We start from the raw sequence: 16,136 nt of genomic DNA on the forward strand, positions 1-16,136 counted from the left end.
CATCAGACATGTTGATGGCTCTGTTCTGCCCTCTGCTGCAAGTCAGTGACGCACACACATCTAAAAACAATAACCAGCCCAACAGTTAGACCACTCCCCACCACTACAACCCATAATATTCCCTCAGCTGCTTCTGGTATTATTCCAATTTTTCAAGTCAGTATTGCACTTTAGCCTCCACTCATCAGCAACATTTACAACCGCAATGTTTTAAAAAATTCTTTCTCCAGTTGCAACATAGAATTTTTTTTTTGTTTTTTTTTGATGCAGTCGAGTCTCGAAGTGAGCACAGTAATTAAAAAAGAAGAGCACACCTTATGACTCAGGTCAAAGTCTTTTGTTTCATTGCCTTTGTTTTTTCAGAGGACTTTGGCTGAACAGCTTTGTAGTCTGAGCAGAGAACCGACTCAGAGATACAGAACAGGTAGGTGCCTTTTATTTATTAGAAATAGCTTTATTTCAGTTTTCACGGCGCTCTCACAACCTTCTCTTTTCAGTGAATGTGACATTTTACAATCTGGAGTAAAATCAGTGATAAGTCTTCCTTTGACTCATTCATATAAGACGTCTCACAGCTTTGACTTGTTTCATATACGTTGTGTTTGTGTATTATATATTACCAGTGTTGGAATGTAACTGCGTATATTATGAAGTACTCAACTTGAGTATTTCCATTTTCTGTTACTTTGATTCCATGAAACATGAATTAATTTTAGTGATTATTTTTTAGGATTTATCTTTGCTACTTTCATATCATAAGTCCTTATTGATTTTCCCAGAATTCTAAGATGCGTTGCCTGAATCATGGACTGTTCAGTTCCATCAGAGGTTCTGTGTTGCAGCACATGGTGATCCTCCTTCTGCTGGCCTTCTCTTTTAGAGGTAACTTACAGCCAAACACCAGCACCATATGAGTCCAGTATGAAGTTCTGAGTGCAGCTTTTTAAATGTGTTCTGTGTGTTCCAGGCCAGGCTCAGAGGGTTCCACCACCTCTGAGAATGGTGACATTAGTTGGTGAAGACGTGGTGTTGCCATGCCGCCTGGAACCTCCCCTGGATGCTGTTTCAAAGAGCGTGGAGTGGGCGAGACCTGACCTGGAGCCCAGATTTGTCCATGTGTGGCATGAAGGCCGAGACCACCTGGTGAACCAAAACCCATCTTACAAAGGAAGAACATCAGTGTCCATCAACAAACTGAAGCAGGGAGACCTTTCACTGTTTCTGTCTGCAGTGAAACTCTCTGATCATGGACTTTACAGATGCTACTTTCCCCAAAAAAGTAAAGAATCCACTGTTGAGCTTGTTGTTGGTGAGTCAGCATGTGATTCTTTTTGTCCATAATGCTCCTTCATCATCTTTAAAGCCTCCATGTGTAGAATTTCTTCTCCTCTCTTCCATCATCAGGTTCTGTCTCCGCACCTGTCATATCAACGACTAAATACAACAGCAGTTTTATAGATTCACAGTGTGAGTCTACAGGCTGACCAGTATCCAGAACCTGAGGTGTTCTGGCTGGACGGTGAGGGAAACCTCCTCTCTGCTGGACCTACAGAGACAGTCAGAGGTCCTGATGACCTCTATACTGTCAGCAGCAGAGTGACTGTGGAGAAGAGACACAGCAACAGCTTCACCTGTAGAGTCCAACAGAACCACATCAACCAGATCAGAGAGACAAATATTCAGATTTCAGGTGTTTTTCTCTCTAACATGCTTTTTGTTTCTTCTTCCAACAGCTGATGTCTGGTTGTATATAACCACTGTTCTGTTGTGTTTCTTATCATTCCAGCTGTCAGCCTCGATGCCACATCTTGTTCTGCTCATGTTGCTGTTCTAGTGGTTTTTGTGCTCCTCTTTATTGTTGTAGCAGTCTGTGTTGGGTGGAAATGGAGACAAATTAAAACCAAAGGTGAGTTTAACTGATGTGATGTGAACAACTGGCCATGAGATGTTTTTTTTTTCTTTTTTTGAATAATATAAATTAGCTAAATTAATTAATTATAAATTAACAAATTTTCATCTAAAATAGATGTTCAAAAGGAGAAGTCAGTTTAGATCGTAAAATATTAGACTAAGTTAGGTGACTTGACGCGGTGAGTCTTGTGTCAGGAGCGAGTGTTGGCTCCAGTCCACCTTGAAACTGCAGACAGGATCTGAGAGTATCAGAAATCAGATCCTGTTACAAGATGTCACTGATGGTTATTTTTTGATATGATATAAATTAAGGCTCAATTTCATGTGAAATAGATATTCAAAAGGATAAGTCAGTATAGTTGGTAAGATATTACACTAAGTTTGGTGATCCTGTTACAGATAGTATATAACTTTGTAATAAAGACTGTAACATATTCTAAATGTTCCTATAGTGTGTCTGTGTTCACTCTGACACCTTCTCTCTACAAAATGCATCAGCAGAACAAGTCTGAACTGAATCTGACACTGTTTCCTGTTTTTATCACCACACAGAAAGAAAGAAACAACAAGAGGATCCAATTCATCAGCTCATTGGAGACAGAAAGACAATGCAGGAGAAACTGGCGAGACTTGAAGAAGAGTTAAAGAAGAAAGATGAGACATTGACAGAGGAAGAGGAGACGGTGAAGAAGGAATAGAGGAGGAACAGAAAGACTTTGAGCAGGAGGTTTACAGTAAACTGACTGAACAAAGTGAGGAACTGGCAAAAGCAGAGAGACAAACTGAGACAACAACAGACGGACATGGAGACAAACATTACAGTTATTGAGAAAGAGATGCAGTCAGTGGAGAAGATGGCAGAAGGTGAACGATTCCACAGAATGAAAGAAATCACATTAACTGCCAAAACTCAGCTGATCAAGAGAAAACAAGAAGATGAAATTCTTCTCCTACAAACATCAACAATACTGAACAAAACAAATGATTTGTTAAAGAAGATCCCAGACAGGAAGAAGGAGGAACCACAAGAAGAAAGTCAGTGATCAGCTGCAGCAGATTCAGAGGAAACTCATTATTAGACTGTCACTGAAGTCTCAATGTTTTCTGGTTTTAAGATTTAAGATTTGTTTATTTCAGTAATGGGACAAACAGTACAAATATTTGTGTTTGTCAGATGTCATTATAGTAATGAAAATAATGTAATTATTGTCAATAAGAAAGATAAAAACCGCAACTATTTTCTACAAAATATTATTGAATTATTATTCTATATTTTGTAAAGCTTTCAGTCATGACTATCGTTTTCATTTTGCTGGGTTTTTAAAATAGATTTTGGCTTCGGATTGACTTTTGTTTTTTTGTGATTATTGTGACCAAAGCTGACAGAACTGGAATCTTTCTTTACTTCCTCATTCATCGGATGCACAGAAATTGCAGTGAGTCAGGCAGTGAGGCAGTGACATTCTTGTTCTCAGGTTCACTTCAACATTTCTGAAACAATAAGAAATACAATCACAAAGGAACATCTGAAGTAAGAAAAAGAGAACATGATTTGTATGTCTTTATGTTTGTTACATTCCCCCCCCCCCCCCCCCGCTGGAGGTGAGATGTATGACCAGAGTCTGATGCCCTCTGTTTGTGCTTCCTCCCAGCTTGACTCGGGGGGAGGACCTATAAAGAGGGAGAGAGATGTGGTGTGATGTGCTCTCTCTCACTTCTCCTGCTGCCAGCCTGAGCTGCAACTTGAGTTTCAGCTGTCTGATTTAAACTGTGTTAGTTTTGTGTCCTCAGCTTACTGATGTTTTGGTGAGCCTGGCAGCCCCTGTTTTCGCTGGTTTGTTTCTTTTCTGGTAGTTTGGGTGACCCTACGTTAGAGGGGGGAGCCCAGGTCCTACGACCCTTTGTGGGTTGGCCTGGGTGACTTCCCTTCCTTTTGTTTTTATTCTTTTGGCAGGCTCACCAACCTCTTGGGTTACTAAAAGTGTCTGTGCTCAATAAATGGACTGATTATCGTGACTGTATTGTCTACCCGATTATGTTGGCCCCTCTGGGGGACGAGCTACATTAGGGGGTCGTAACGATGTTTAATGACGACCTGTGATGTACATCTGGTGCATTTATATACCCGCTTGTAAAATAAACATCTGTATCCTGTGATGTGTGCAGAAATACAGTATATATATCCAAGGAGATTTATATCTGTTGTATGTTTCACACTTGCTGTCATCTGCTTTGAAAGTGTTGTGGTCAACACTGAAGGGAACTGAACACTCAAAGGCAGGCAGGTGAAACAGAAGGTGAGCTTTAATAACAACAGCTGATGTCCAACATGCAGACAATCCCATAATACAAACAACAGAACTGAAACCAGTCTAAGTACAAACCAGAAACTCAGGGAGGAATCAAACACACACATAGCGTCACAGAGATAAAACTGATGACCTGACACAGACAGAGAGAAGGACTGACACTTACATAAACAGGTGGCTGATCAGATACAGGTGGAACCAATCAGGACAAAGCTAATCTATGACAGCTCCATGCTGCTGGACATTTGTAGTGAAGCAGTTTGTTCTGACACTTTCACACAAGTGGTTTGTGATGAAAGCTTCAGCAGCTGTTGTGTAGCATGAAAACCAGAGAACGTGAGTGTTGTTGTGTGTGGGCGAGCTGAAACAAACCCACAGCTTGTTTTCACAGAGCTGCAGAGACGCTGTGGTCAGAGTTCACACGGTCAGTCAGTCAGTCAGTCAGTGTGAACAGACTATAACACAAATAATAATGAACAAACAGAAATAAACATGACCAGCAAGAGACTGTGTGCTTTACTGAGACCTGAAATATCTTTACTGCTGTTCACCTCATCTCATGATATGCAGCGGTCACAGCACTGATCACAGATCAGGCCTCACACAAATACCATAAATACATCAGTATTTACAGTACAGTCATGTTTTCCATACACTCAAGCCTAGACATGCTGAAAGTCATTTTACTGGTTAATCTGAAACGTAAGCGCTCACAAAATAAAGAAACCTCCCATTACAAAACCATAACATCACTTGTCATGTTACACAGGCGACTCTATTGCCAAGCATCATCAGCTTCCTCCATCAGTGATGAAATGTGCCTCAATTTATTTCAATACCGTGCAGCTAAAACAAAGATAATATACAACAATCTTCACTGACTGTTCATCGACCCCTCTACTCATTTCACCATGTTGGTACACCATGATTTCTTTAAAAATTAAGAAAACATGCCGCAAAAACAGAAAACAGATCACCCAGAAATGATGCCAAGTCAAAAAATGTACAAACCACAAAAGCAAATGCAACAGAACAACGTTGTGACACCAGTTTCCCATCAGAGAGCACCAGAGTACAACTCTCTGATGGTAAGGTTTACCAGTCAGAGAGACTCAAGACATTTAAATTATAAACTATGGGTGTTTCAACTGATCAGCCACCAACTGATATCAGCCTATATATCAGGCCCAATCCCATGTCCAATTCTGACCCCTAACCCTCGTGTTCCAGTCAACTTGCCCCTCAGAACATAATTACGAGGAGTAGTGGTTGAAATCTCACCTATGAGATAGAACAACCCTTCAAGAGCCTCATAAATCATCAGCTGACATCATTGGTGTTTACCACCAGACATGTTTAACTTGTGAATACAACATGAATAGTAGAATCCTGCTGGTTAGTGTATTCTTTTGTCCACAGGTGCAGAATAGGACACACCTGTGCGTCCTCTCTCATGGCTCCTCTGGCCGGCCTCGTCTCTTCATGAGTGTTTTAGGAGCTGCAGCATCCTTCAACATGTCTCCTTGGTAGCACAGGCAGGAGGGCAGAGGAGAGAGGAGAGAAGAGGCATAACATAGAGACATTAAAAGCCTAATGAACTGATTTTATTCTCACTGCTGATGTATCTACTAATATTTTTTTTTACCTCTGCGTTTCCCAGAGTCTCGTTTTCTCAACACCAACAGCAGCAAAGCCACACAAAAAACTGTGCTAACAGTCTTTATGAGGAAGTAGAGGAGAACAGGAAGCTGATCGGAACAAAAGGGAACATTCCCTCTGTGATGCTCTGGAATGACAGTGCTGTTGTTAATGTCCCAACTTTCCATCCATTTGATTCACAGAACTGTGTTAGTGCTTAAACTGTCACATAGCTTTGACTTTTCACATTTTTTTTCAGTCTTTGTGTTGACAAAGTGATCTGATTTCACTCAGGTTACCTCTCACCTGTGACGGTGAGCCGGCTCTCTGCTGACTCTCCGACTCCAGAGATGCTGCACTTGTAGACTCCTTCATCACACATGTTGACATGTTGAATCTTGATGTCTCCAGTAGCGCTGCTCCTGATGAACTGGCCATTTTATAGAAGGAAGCTGAGATGTTGGAAGAAGGTGTCCTGGTTTTGCAGAGTAAGGTCACATGGTCTCCCTCTGTCACCGGGTGGACAGGACTCTCCAGGATCACAGAACCAGCTCAACACATACATTACTGTTGTTATTGTGAGTGATATTTAACATTAGTGATCAACAGTGGAACACATTTCAGACAGACAGTGTACTTGATGTTTGGTATATTCATTACAAGCATGCAAATAACCTGACTTACTGTACAAACCTACTGTAAGCTAACTGACTGGAGACTTCATTCATTACATGGAAAGTAGCTGATTAAACGCACAGGCATGCTGGGATACCTGGCCATGTGGACCAAGCTGGTGGTGCTGTGACAGCATGTGAACAATTCAAACAATGCACACATCAAGACAGCTAATGCAGCGATACTCTGAACAGCTGTGTGTACAACCAGGAAACACCAAAGTGACTGAACACGTTGTTGACCTACCAGTGACGCTGATGGTGACAGTCCCACTCTTCTCTCCTTCTCCAGTCTCACACCAGTATTCTCCACTGTCGTCTACGTAAACATCTCTGATGATGCAGACTGACTCCTTTAAAAATCCCCAGCTCGTGCCACAGGAAGCATTTTCACTCGAGATGTTCTTCATCAGTCTCCATCCAAGCGACCTCTGAAAGCCCTCGCAGTAAAAAGAGATGTGCTCGTACTCAAAGAACTGAAGTCTGGTAGGAACGACACGAGGAAAAACTCCGTCTGACACCAACAAGAGAGGACGGAGACATTAGCCGATGCAGAAAGTGGAAGATTTCATCAAATCAAACCATAAAACTGCACCTGTTGGCTGCTCGGTAAAGGCTGCAGAAAAGCCAATAATGGAAAAACTAAACAGACAAACAGTTATTTCACTAAAACAAGTGCGTCATGCATAGATCAAGGAAGCCAGTTTCAAAATAACATCTTCCTTGTTCCTTCTTGTTGTCTGGACGTCCTCTCTTAATGATGTTCTTAAGCTGCACAAAATGTAAACCTGGCTCGTTTCTTAAGATATAGGTAAAAAAGGTAACAACGAAATAAATCATTAACTTATACTTACGAGCTCTTTGGGCATAAGAACAGTCTTTAAGTTGCATCACCAGCATCAACAATAGATTGATAACTGTACAGACAAAGGAAGCGAGTTGTACATGAGACATGTGTATAAATACATGTCTGCTAGCAGAAATAATCAATAAATAAACATAACATTTCCATAATTTCAGAGGCAGCTCATTGCCTTCAATTCCAACTGAAGTAAAAACTCAGTGAAATTCATGGATATATCAGTAAAATGTTTCATATTTTCTAAACTGCTAACATGTTTTTTTACTATCTTGGTCAGCAAGGCAACTAGTAACTATAGATGCTGTACATGGTAAATGTAGTTGAATTATACACATATAGAATTGAATGTAGTAAAGCTCAAGTATAAAGTATCATAAACAGTTGATTGTAAATGTAGAAACTTCACTCAACAGTTTAGCTGACACTGACTTTATCTGCAGTAATGACACTAAATTGAACAGATATAAGCGCTCAACTTCTCCTGATCTTCCTCTGAACATCACAATATGAGACGGACTCAGTACTCACACAGTCTGCTGCAGAGAGCTGTGACCTCCATGTTGACTTGCTGCTGACTGGATATAAGACTTGTCTGCAGTTAATGTTCAGTGCTATGTATAAGTTCCTCTTCCTGTGTGGCTGACGTCTGCTGTATGAAGGCTTCATGTTGTTGCTATCTGTGTCATCTTTCTCAGGGGGGAGCTGTCCTACACTGCCCTCTGCAGTCAACCAGCCACTGACACCACCTGATACTGCCCATGACCCTGAAGACTCGTGTTTCAATGAATACAAATCATTGATGATATTATTGTTATTAACAAAATTAAAGGTAACGGTGGACAGAAGGTGATTGCAGGTTGCAACAAACAACCAAACAAACAAAAATTACAGTAAAAGTCTAATCAACAAAACCCGAGTGAAACTGTAACCATTTACAATGTTCAACCCTAATGTTGCAGCCACGCTTTAGACACCTCATACTTTTAATGAGTAATTAAGTCAGCACCATGCACATAGTACAGAATATACAGCGTACAGTGAAGATTTGTCTGCACAAACAACGTCAGGCCTTCGGAGGGCAGCAGTGAGCTCAGCCAATCAATCATCAGCTACATAGTAGCAGCGGTAAACTCAGTGTGTGTGCTGAAGTATCATCATCATGTTCATCATCAAGTCATCAAATTTGTGTACATTCTGCATCTTTGTAAACTGATGTGGTAACAAGCAGTGCAGATGGAACCAAATGTTTTAACTGTTCCACTGTAATATAAAATAAAAACAGATGCACTCAGTTCACTAAAAAGCCATATAAAACATCCTGAAATGTAATAAAGTTCATTTAAAAGCTAAAACTCAAATTACATGTTACAGTCCTAAGTCCCCTTATACATACTGGATGTATGGACATACACTCTCCACATTGAATCTCTCTTTCGTCTTCTCCTCTTCACTCCGTCGTCATAACTCAGTCATGCCTTTAAAACACATACAAACATATCTGCAACACATGCTTCTGCTTACTTGCACTACACAAGATATCAATAGAAATCCAAAACAAAGACTGAGTTTATATTGCCTCATCGATGGTATGATACAAGCATCTGTCTTCTGTTAGAAGGGGGTTGATACTTGAAGAGGGAGCTGGTGTTGCAGTGGAGCTGGATGCTCCTGGTCCTGTTGTTAAAAGAAATACAATTATGCCAGTCAGAAAATGCTTTGCTTTAAACTATAAAAGAATATAGGTCAACAGTAGAAGGTTTTGTTGGGAGGTGGGCTCTGCGTAAGAGTCACATGGATTTTAGTGGACTTGGCTGCGGAGTCTTACCCGTGTTCAAAGTATGGACAACAAGAAATCTATGCTATTGACCAGTTATTGTTTGAACGCGTTCCTTAGGCCTACATTTTAGTCACATGTAATAGTCTCTGTATATATCGCCCCTGAGCTGCATAACTCACATTGTATGATCATTTCTTTGCAGATGAAACCCAACTTAACATTTGTGTTGAAAACCTATACAGATGCTGGTTTATGTAGTATTTAAAGTTGGATCTTAATAATTATGGTTGTCATTAGTACAATTGTTTTTTCAAAGATTGAAAGAAAGAATTAATAACTTTTTTTGTGCTCATGAGCACTAAATTAACAAAGCTCCAAGGTTGCTGCAGATTCACAACTCTGCTGCAGTTGCAGCTTCCTTCTTGACTGTTAAGCCAACACAGAAGCTGCTAAGTCGGTTTCTGTTTCTGTGTGTGGGTTTCTTGCGTGGTTTTTGTCTGAGATGCAAATAAAAAAAACTAAAATTACCACGAGCACCTATGCTCCTGAAGCACACGCAGGCGAAGATACATTAAAACCGCATGTGACCTTTAAAACCTATTTCAAACATGTTAGTTTGTTGCTTGTGACACCACCCTTCAATTCACAACCACTGTTGTCAGGAATATCTTATAGGGTGACGAGCTTGAAACTGGTTTAGGCGATCAGCGGTTTTATCTGAATAAAGGCATAACAGTTGACATTTTGGGTTTGACAGTGTCATGTTACCTGTTTTCCTCCTCTGTTCTGTGACAGCGGCCTGTGTGTCTTGAGGTTCATCTGCTCTGGTCTCTGCAGACATTATCATAAAAATGTTAAATTGTGTAACGATTAGATTTCTGTGTATGTCATTATGAAGTGAACTAACTTTTTCCTTTCTGTGTTTCCTAATAACATTATACGTTTGCAGTTGAAGATCACCTACACTGGCCTCTGCAGACACTGAGAGAAAACTTTTAAAACAGTCACTTAAATCTGGATCCAAGATGTGAGTAGCAGATCAGTAAATACGTAAGATAAGCACAAATTATCATTTGCTTTGATTATTATAGACAATGTGTGTGACAATCCATCAGGCGCTGCCTTATCAGCCTGCTCATTGGATCAAATTCTACAAGTTACTAAAATCTCATGGATCTTATGAAATGTAAAAGAATTTTAAATAAGAGTATGTTGATGTAACAAATGGTACATTGAACATCATACATAGAACACGATAACATATACTAATTTAATCAAGTATTTTTAAATGTCTTACCTTTGTGCTTTATGCAGTAACATCCCATCACCAAAAACAGTAGAAGAAGAGCCGCAAGTAACACAGATACAACCATCCAAAGCAGAGTGGAGAAGTGACTATCAGGATTCAGGATCCCTTTTATTGTATATTGGAACAAAAAAGAAAATAAAGGGGCTTCTCAATGTACGTTAGTTATTTCAAGAGAAGTATGATCCTTTCCTAACTATAACCATTCACCTTTTTAAACCTGACAAAACTGTGACTGTGTTAATAGTAATAAGTAATAGTAACAGTAATAAGAAATCATATATGTAAAATTAAAAATGGGCCTTAAGTCAGAAAAAGTTGGCCACACACGTTTTTCTCTCACCTCTGACAACCAGCCGGCTCTCTGGTGATTCTCCAGCTCCAGAGATCTTACACTTGTACCGTCCTTCATCAGACTTGGAGACACTGTGGATGATCATCTGTCCAGTAGAGCTGCTCCCAATGAGAAGGCCGTTTTTATAGAAATAGGCTGTGAAGTTGGAGGAAGTTTTCTTGTTTCTGCATTGCAGGGTGACATCTTCTCCCTCCTTCACAGGAAGAGCAGGAGTCTCCAGGATCACAGGACCAGCTGAAAACGAGTAAAAGTAAACTTTCATTTGTAGGTGTTCTGTAAAATGTGTACATTATTTTCTTAAACGGGATAATCAATATAATGTTTATGTGTTGAACACACCTGTCACTATGATGTTGACAGAGTTGCTTTTCTTTCCTTCAGCTTCGCACCAGTATTCTCCGCTGTCCGTTGAAAAGGCAGTTGCAATGGTACAGGATCCAGTTATCTCCACTCTAATGTTACATATAGTGTCAGTTTCCCTGATATTCCTCATCACTCTCCATTTGCTCAAATATTTAAAAATGCCCCTGCAGTTTATAGAGACAGACTCATATTCAAAGAGCTGCAGTCTGGGTGGAGTGATAGTTGGAAAAGTTGCATCTGACAAAGAAAAAAACAAGACAGAAATGAAATGTGTTTCTCGACAAGTATTTTTCTTTGAGAACGATGTATTAATTGTCATCAAAACCGTATTTTTTATGATCAGAGATTAATTTTGCATCTCGTCAACAGTTAAAAGTGCCTTTTAAATTTGGCCTTAAGTATAAACTGGATATAAAACGTTAAATATTTGAGTTATTCACTTACCAGCTTTGTGAGCGTTGTGCTGAATCTGTGCACACAGCAATGCCAGGACGTTCACCACTGTAAAGACAAGAAAAACTCCAATTCAGACACTTCTTTGTAGCAACATGGAATATATTACAGTGAGGATGCAGTGATCTATGATGGACTCAGTACTCACACAGTCTGCTGCAGAGAGCTGTGACCTCCATGACGTCCTGCTGCTGACTGAACATAAGACTTGTCTGCAGTTGATGTTCAGTGCTATGTATAAGTTCCTCTTCCTGTGTGGTTGACGTCTGCTGTATGAAGGCTTCATGTTGTTGCTATCTGTGTCATCTTTCTCAGGGGGGAGCTGTCCTACACTGCCCTCTGCAGTCAACCAGCCACTGTCACCACCTGATACTGCCCATGACCCTGAAGACTCGTGTTTCAATGAATACAAATCATTGATGATATTATTGTTATCAACAAAATTAAAGGTAATGGTGGACAGAAGGTGATTGCAGGTTGCAACAAACAACCAAACAAACAAAAATTACAATAAAAGTTTAATCAACAAAACCCGAGTGAAACTGTAACCATTTACAATGTTCAACCCTAATGTTGCAGCCACGCTTTAGACACCTCATACTTTTAATGAGTAAGTAAAACAGCACCATTCACATAGTACAGAATATACAGCATACAGTGAAGATTTGTCTGCACAAACAACGTCAGGCCTTCGGAGGGCAGCAGTGAGCTCAGCCAATCAATCACCAGTCAATAAATGTGTCTTCTCCCAATGACTATCCACATGTGTTTGTGATTTCTTTTCAGGACGTGTCAATCAACATTTACATATAAATACTCAGTAATGGAAATCATGACAACATATCTTCTAACTTACAGTGTTGATGACCATGCAGTGTATAATTATGGCATAATTTAAAAGGTAAAAGACTAATTACATGTTACAGTCCTGAGTCCCCTTATACATACTGTATGCGTAGACATAAACTCTCCACACTAAATCTCTGTTCATCCTCTCTTCTTCACTCCGTCGTCATTACTCAATCATGCCTTTAAGACACATAGGATGTACAAACACATCTGCAACACATGCTTCTGCTGACTTTTACTTACACTCTGAAAGATATCAATGAAAATACAAAGCAACGACTGAGTTTAGATTGTCCTATTGATGGTATAATACAAACATCTGTCTTCCATTAGAAGGGGGTTGATACTTGAAGAGGGAGCTGGTGTTGCAGTGGAGCTGGATGCTCCTGGTCCTGTTGTTAAAAGAAATACAAGGATGCCAGTCAGAAAATACTTTGTTTAAATTATAAAAGAATATAGGTCTTATAAAAAGCAACAATAGAAGGTTTTTTTGGGGGGTGGGCTCTACGTAAGAGTCACATGGATTTTAGTGGACTTGGCTGTGGAGTCTTACCCGTGCTCGAAGTATGGACAACTTGTGCAGTCAAGGATTGATCTGATAAAGAGAGTCACAGACAAGGACAGCAAATAAATGAAACATCGGCGTAGGAGACTATCACTTGATAGAAAAAGGGTTAATTAATTACTGGTAGTTAATTACAGTTCATATGGGGCACCACCTTCGTTTGTTAAGCTAGTTTGAATAATCCAAAGGACATTATTCAAATTCAACTGTACAAGTTTGTCTTAAACAGTTGAAATCAATTGAATCAGTCTCTTATTCTGAAGTAGTGACTTCTTTCCACGTCTCCATCGAGTTTCCACTTAAAATTAAACGTGCACAGACAACGACATAAAATTAAATATGTTTATTGACTAAATAAATGCAGAGTAAATGATATGAGATAATAATTCAAACGAGTAATAACAAATAACAGAAAAGGTGTAGATTGTGGGAGTGAGTTATTGAACAACAGACTTCTAAACGATGGTGGATTTGAGTGTAACACTCCGTTCATTCACAAAATCACGGGAGTAATTCCTATCCTAAGGGTACGATATGAGAAATTATCTATGAGTTTATAAAGTAGAAGTCGAAGCTTTATAGACACCAACTCTGATCTTTCTGACTCCAGCTGTGTGCAGAGATTTCAGCCTACTTGTTTGTAGAAGGGGAGGTCCACGGGGTGTCCTCTGATCCTCACTCGTCTCAGCTGTAGATGCACCAGCTGTTCGGCCGCAGGCCGATGACGAGGGGCTTCCCTCTCGTGACGTAATTCGTCTTGCCCAAGGGAATTCCGTTTGAGTTTGTGGCGGGCCGTCGGGCTCGGCTGGATATCGACTTCTCTGGTCCGCTGGATGTGCAGTTCTGGCTTCTTGAACAGTTCGATTTCTGTACCGGACTTTTGATGCGTTAGTCAGAGTCTCACTCTTTGGAGTGGTGAAGATTTAGCTTTGACTTATTAACGGATTAAACTTCTTGTTCAAAAAAAACTGAAGGATGAAACGTTGGCCGGCGAATCGTCCTCAGTCACTAAATACAAGAATAGACAAGAATGGCTTCTTCTGAATTTTCTAAATAAAAGTTTTCTCAAAAGCGAAAATCATCACTTGGAAGAATATGCAACCCGTGTTTCAGATAATTCAGAGCAGGTCGCAAAAAATTAGCAAGGCACGGAATCAAATGTTGACAAATAAAAGAGTTAAGCGGCGTAGCAAAAAAGTATAGAAGTAAGAAAAAAACGAGGGAAAAACACGAGCGTAAAAACAAGAAAACAAGAGAGTGAGGGACCCGATGTGTCCGTCTTTTAAGGCTTAGTAGTAGGCGGGTCCGAGGAGCGGCTTGGCCAGTCGCTTTCTCCAGTGATGTCACAGATCTAATCGCGGACTTATCAATTATTGCTGAATTAAACTATCCTTCTGAAAGTTTTGAGATCGCGGTTGACTGTTCACCTAAATCCACCATGGTTTTTACATAAACCTTTTGGTTACATGAATAAAAGGAAATAAATGAAATTGCTTAATAGGAAAAAGGAATAATCACTTATGATACATGCAACACATGGATACATAACCTCCGCCAGCATTGATGGCTCAAACCTGTTTCATACAGTGCTGACTTATACATTCAAAACATATATCGGAGGTAAGACAAAAGTATAGATAAACAAGATTATGGATTACATTACTCAAGAAAGTCCTCTGGGAACTATACCAAAGTTTACCACAAGGTGGCACTGTGGATACATTACTTATTAAGGTATTAATTCAGAAATTTAAAACTTGGGTTAGGATTACATCAGGAAGATAATAAACACATCAAAATGTAGGTCTGGTCCTCCTGTTGAAAAATATATCATTAAGGCAAAGGTGAGGTCTCAGTTTATATGTGTCCTGGATCAGGAAAGAAACCAGGATTCTTTTCACTTCTGCTGGTATTGAAATGTTTATGGCTGTCTTTTACAATCCTTGATTTCATGGTGACATGGGACAGTCATCTGGTGGTCATCTTTGACACACGGCTCTTGTCCTTCTAACTGGAAATTGGGTGAAGGGATATTTAGTCCACAGATAGGCTTTTGTTGGGAAGTCACAGTTTATAACATAAGAGATGATTTTGTCATGAGGTTGAGAGGGGAGAAAATTAGAAAAGGGGAGGCAGACCTTTGTGATAAAGGACACAAAAGGTTTCACGAGGAGGGGGGAGGTCACGCAGACCCACAGCCGGGCCTCCTGCGAGGAGAACAGCATGGGTCGGGTTCCTACATTGGAATATTGGGGTGATGTACGTTTTTATGCTATTGACCAGTTATTGTTTGAACGCGTTCCTTAGGACTTAATTTTAGTCAAATTGAATAGTCTCTGTATATATCTCCCCTGAGCTGCATAACTCACATTGTATAATCATTTCTTTGCAGATGACACCCAACTTAACATTTGTGTTGAAAACTTATACAGATGTTGGTTTACGTAGTATTTAAAGTTGGATCTTAATAATTGTGGCTGTCATGAGTATAATTGTTTTTCAAAGATTGAAAGAAAGAATAATAATAGAAAATACTGTTAATAAGTTTTATTAACCCTTTTATTATCCTGTGCACAGTTTAGACTTGCACTTTGTTGTGCTCATGGCCACTTTACCAACAAAGCTCCAAGGTTGCTGCAGATTCACTACTCAACACGGAGTAGCTAAGTAAACCAATAAGCTAAGTCAATTCTGTTTACCTGTTTCTGTGTGTGGGTTTCTTGTGTCGTTTTTGTCTGAGATGCTAATAAAAAAGCTAAAATTACCACAAGCACCTATGCTCCTGAAGCACACGCAGGCGAAGAAACTCTAAACCCGCATGCGTGACCTTTTAACCCTATTTCTAAAATGTTAGTTTATTAATTCAGTGGTTTGCAACCCTTTCTGCCTGTGACACCACACTTGTATTCACAATAGGATAGAAGTGTGATAGGTAACCAGATAGGTAAATACTTAAGATAAGCTCAAATTATCATTTGCTTTGATTATTATTGACAATGTTTGTGACAATCCATCAGGCGCTGCCTTATCAGCCTGCTCCTTGGATCAAATTCTACAAGTTACTGAAATCTTGT

The 16,136-nt window shown here is 39.8% G+C and overlaps 3 protein-coding genes across 3 annotated transcripts; 1 reads left to right on the plus strand and 2 right to left on the minus strand.

Annotated features, from left to right (window-relative positions):
* Nucleotides 1–363: 363 nt before the first annotated feature.
* On the plus strand, nucleotides 364–2,609 carry LOC115590440 (butyrophilin subfamily 2 member A1-like). The gene is made up of 7 exons (XM_030431799.1): nucleotides 364–424; nucleotides 780–882; nucleotides 968–1,309; nucleotides 1,405–1,475; nucleotides 1,525–1,690; nucleotides 1,787–1,906; nucleotides 2,464–2,609. Exons 2-7 carry the CDS (start codon nucleotides 789–791, stop codon nucleotides 2,607–2,609), a joined length of 939 nt encoding a protein of 312 aa, XP_030287659.1. The 5' UTR covers nucleotides 364–424; nucleotides 780–788.
* Nucleotides 2,610–4,302: 1,693 nt separating this feature from the next.
* LOC115589847 (uncharacterized) lies at nucleotides 4,303–7,974 on the minus strand. The gene is made up of 6 exons (XM_030431032.1): nucleotides 7,923–7,974; nucleotides 7,387–7,449; nucleotides 6,780–7,046; nucleotides 6,165–6,409; nucleotides 5,866–6,006; nucleotides 4,303–5,742 (listed from the first exon to the last, which is right to left on the minus strand). Exons 1-5 carry the CDS (start codon nucleotides 7,951–7,953, stop codon nucleotides 5,941–5,943), a joined length of 672 nt encoding a protein of 223 aa, XP_030286892.1. The 5' UTR covers nucleotides 7,954–7,974; the 3' UTR covers nucleotides 4,303–5,742; nucleotides 5,866–5,940.
* A 374-nt stretch (nucleotides 7,975–8,348) lies between these two features.
* On the minus strand, nucleotides 8,349–11,400 carry LOC115589846 (low affinity immunoglobulin gamma Fc region receptor II-like). Its single transcript, XM_030431031.1, has 5 exons — nucleotides 11,172–11,400; nucleotides 10,821–11,066; nucleotides 10,469–10,585; nucleotides 9,940–10,002; nucleotides 8,349–9,068 (listed from the first exon to the last, which is right to left on the minus strand). The coding sequence occupies exons 1-5, from the start codon at nucleotides 11,323–11,325 to the stop codon at nucleotides 8,962–8,964; spliced, it is 687 nt and encodes a 228-aa protein (XP_030286891.1). The 5' UTR covers nucleotides 11,326–11,400; the 3' UTR covers nucleotides 8,349–8,961.
* Between the last annotated feature and the right edge of the window lie 4,736 nt (nucleotides 11,401–16,136).

This window comes from Sparus aurata, chromosome 10 (assembly GCF_900880675.1).
Source record: "Sparus aurata chromosome 10, fSpaAur1.1, whole genome shotgun sequence".
Classification (NCBI taxonomy): Eukaryota; Metazoa; Chordata; class Actinopteri; order Spariformes; family Sparidae; genus Sparus; species Sparus aurata.

Excerpts from the sequence above, each read along its gene's own strand:
- LOC115590440 (XM_030431799.1), top strand. The coding sequence starts at position 789 with ATGCGTTGCCTGAATCATGGACTGTTCAGTTCCATCAGAGGTTCTGTG. Across the intron at positions 1,310-1,404 it reads CACTGTTGAGCTTGTTGTTG|GTTCTGTCTCCGCACCTGTC; the intron begins GTGAGTCAGCAT and ends TTCCATCATCAG. Across the intron at positions 1,691-1,786 it reads GACAAATATTCAGATTTCAG|CTGTCAGCCTCGATGCCACA; the intron begins GTGTTTTTCTCT and ends TTATCATTCCAG.
- LOC115589847 (XM_030431032.1), bottom strand. The coding sequence starts at position 7,953 with ATGGAGGTCACAGCTCTCTGCAGCAGACTGT. Across the intron at positions 7,047-7,386 it reads TTCTTATGCCCAAAGAGCTC|ACGGAGTTTTTCCTCGTGTC; the intron begins GTAAGTATAAGT and ends TGTTGGTGTCAG. Across the intron at positions 6,007-6,164 it reads GAGCCGGCTCACCGTCACAG|AGCATCACAGAGGGAATGTT; the intron begins GTGAGAGGTAAC and ends CTGTCATTCCAG.
- LOC115589846 (XM_030431031.1), bottom strand. The coding sequence starts at position 11,325 with ATGAGGAATATCAGGGAAACTGACACTATATGTAACATTAGAGTGGAG. Across the intron at positions 11,067-11,171 it reads TGTCAACATCATAGTGACAG|CTGGTCCTGTGATCCTGGAG; the intron begins GTGTGTTCAACA and ends ACTCGTTTTCAG. Across the intron at positions 10,586-10,820 it reads GAGCCGGCTGGTTGTCAGAG|GGATCCTGAATCCTGATAGT; the intron begins GTGAGAGAAAAA and ends ATACAATAAAAG.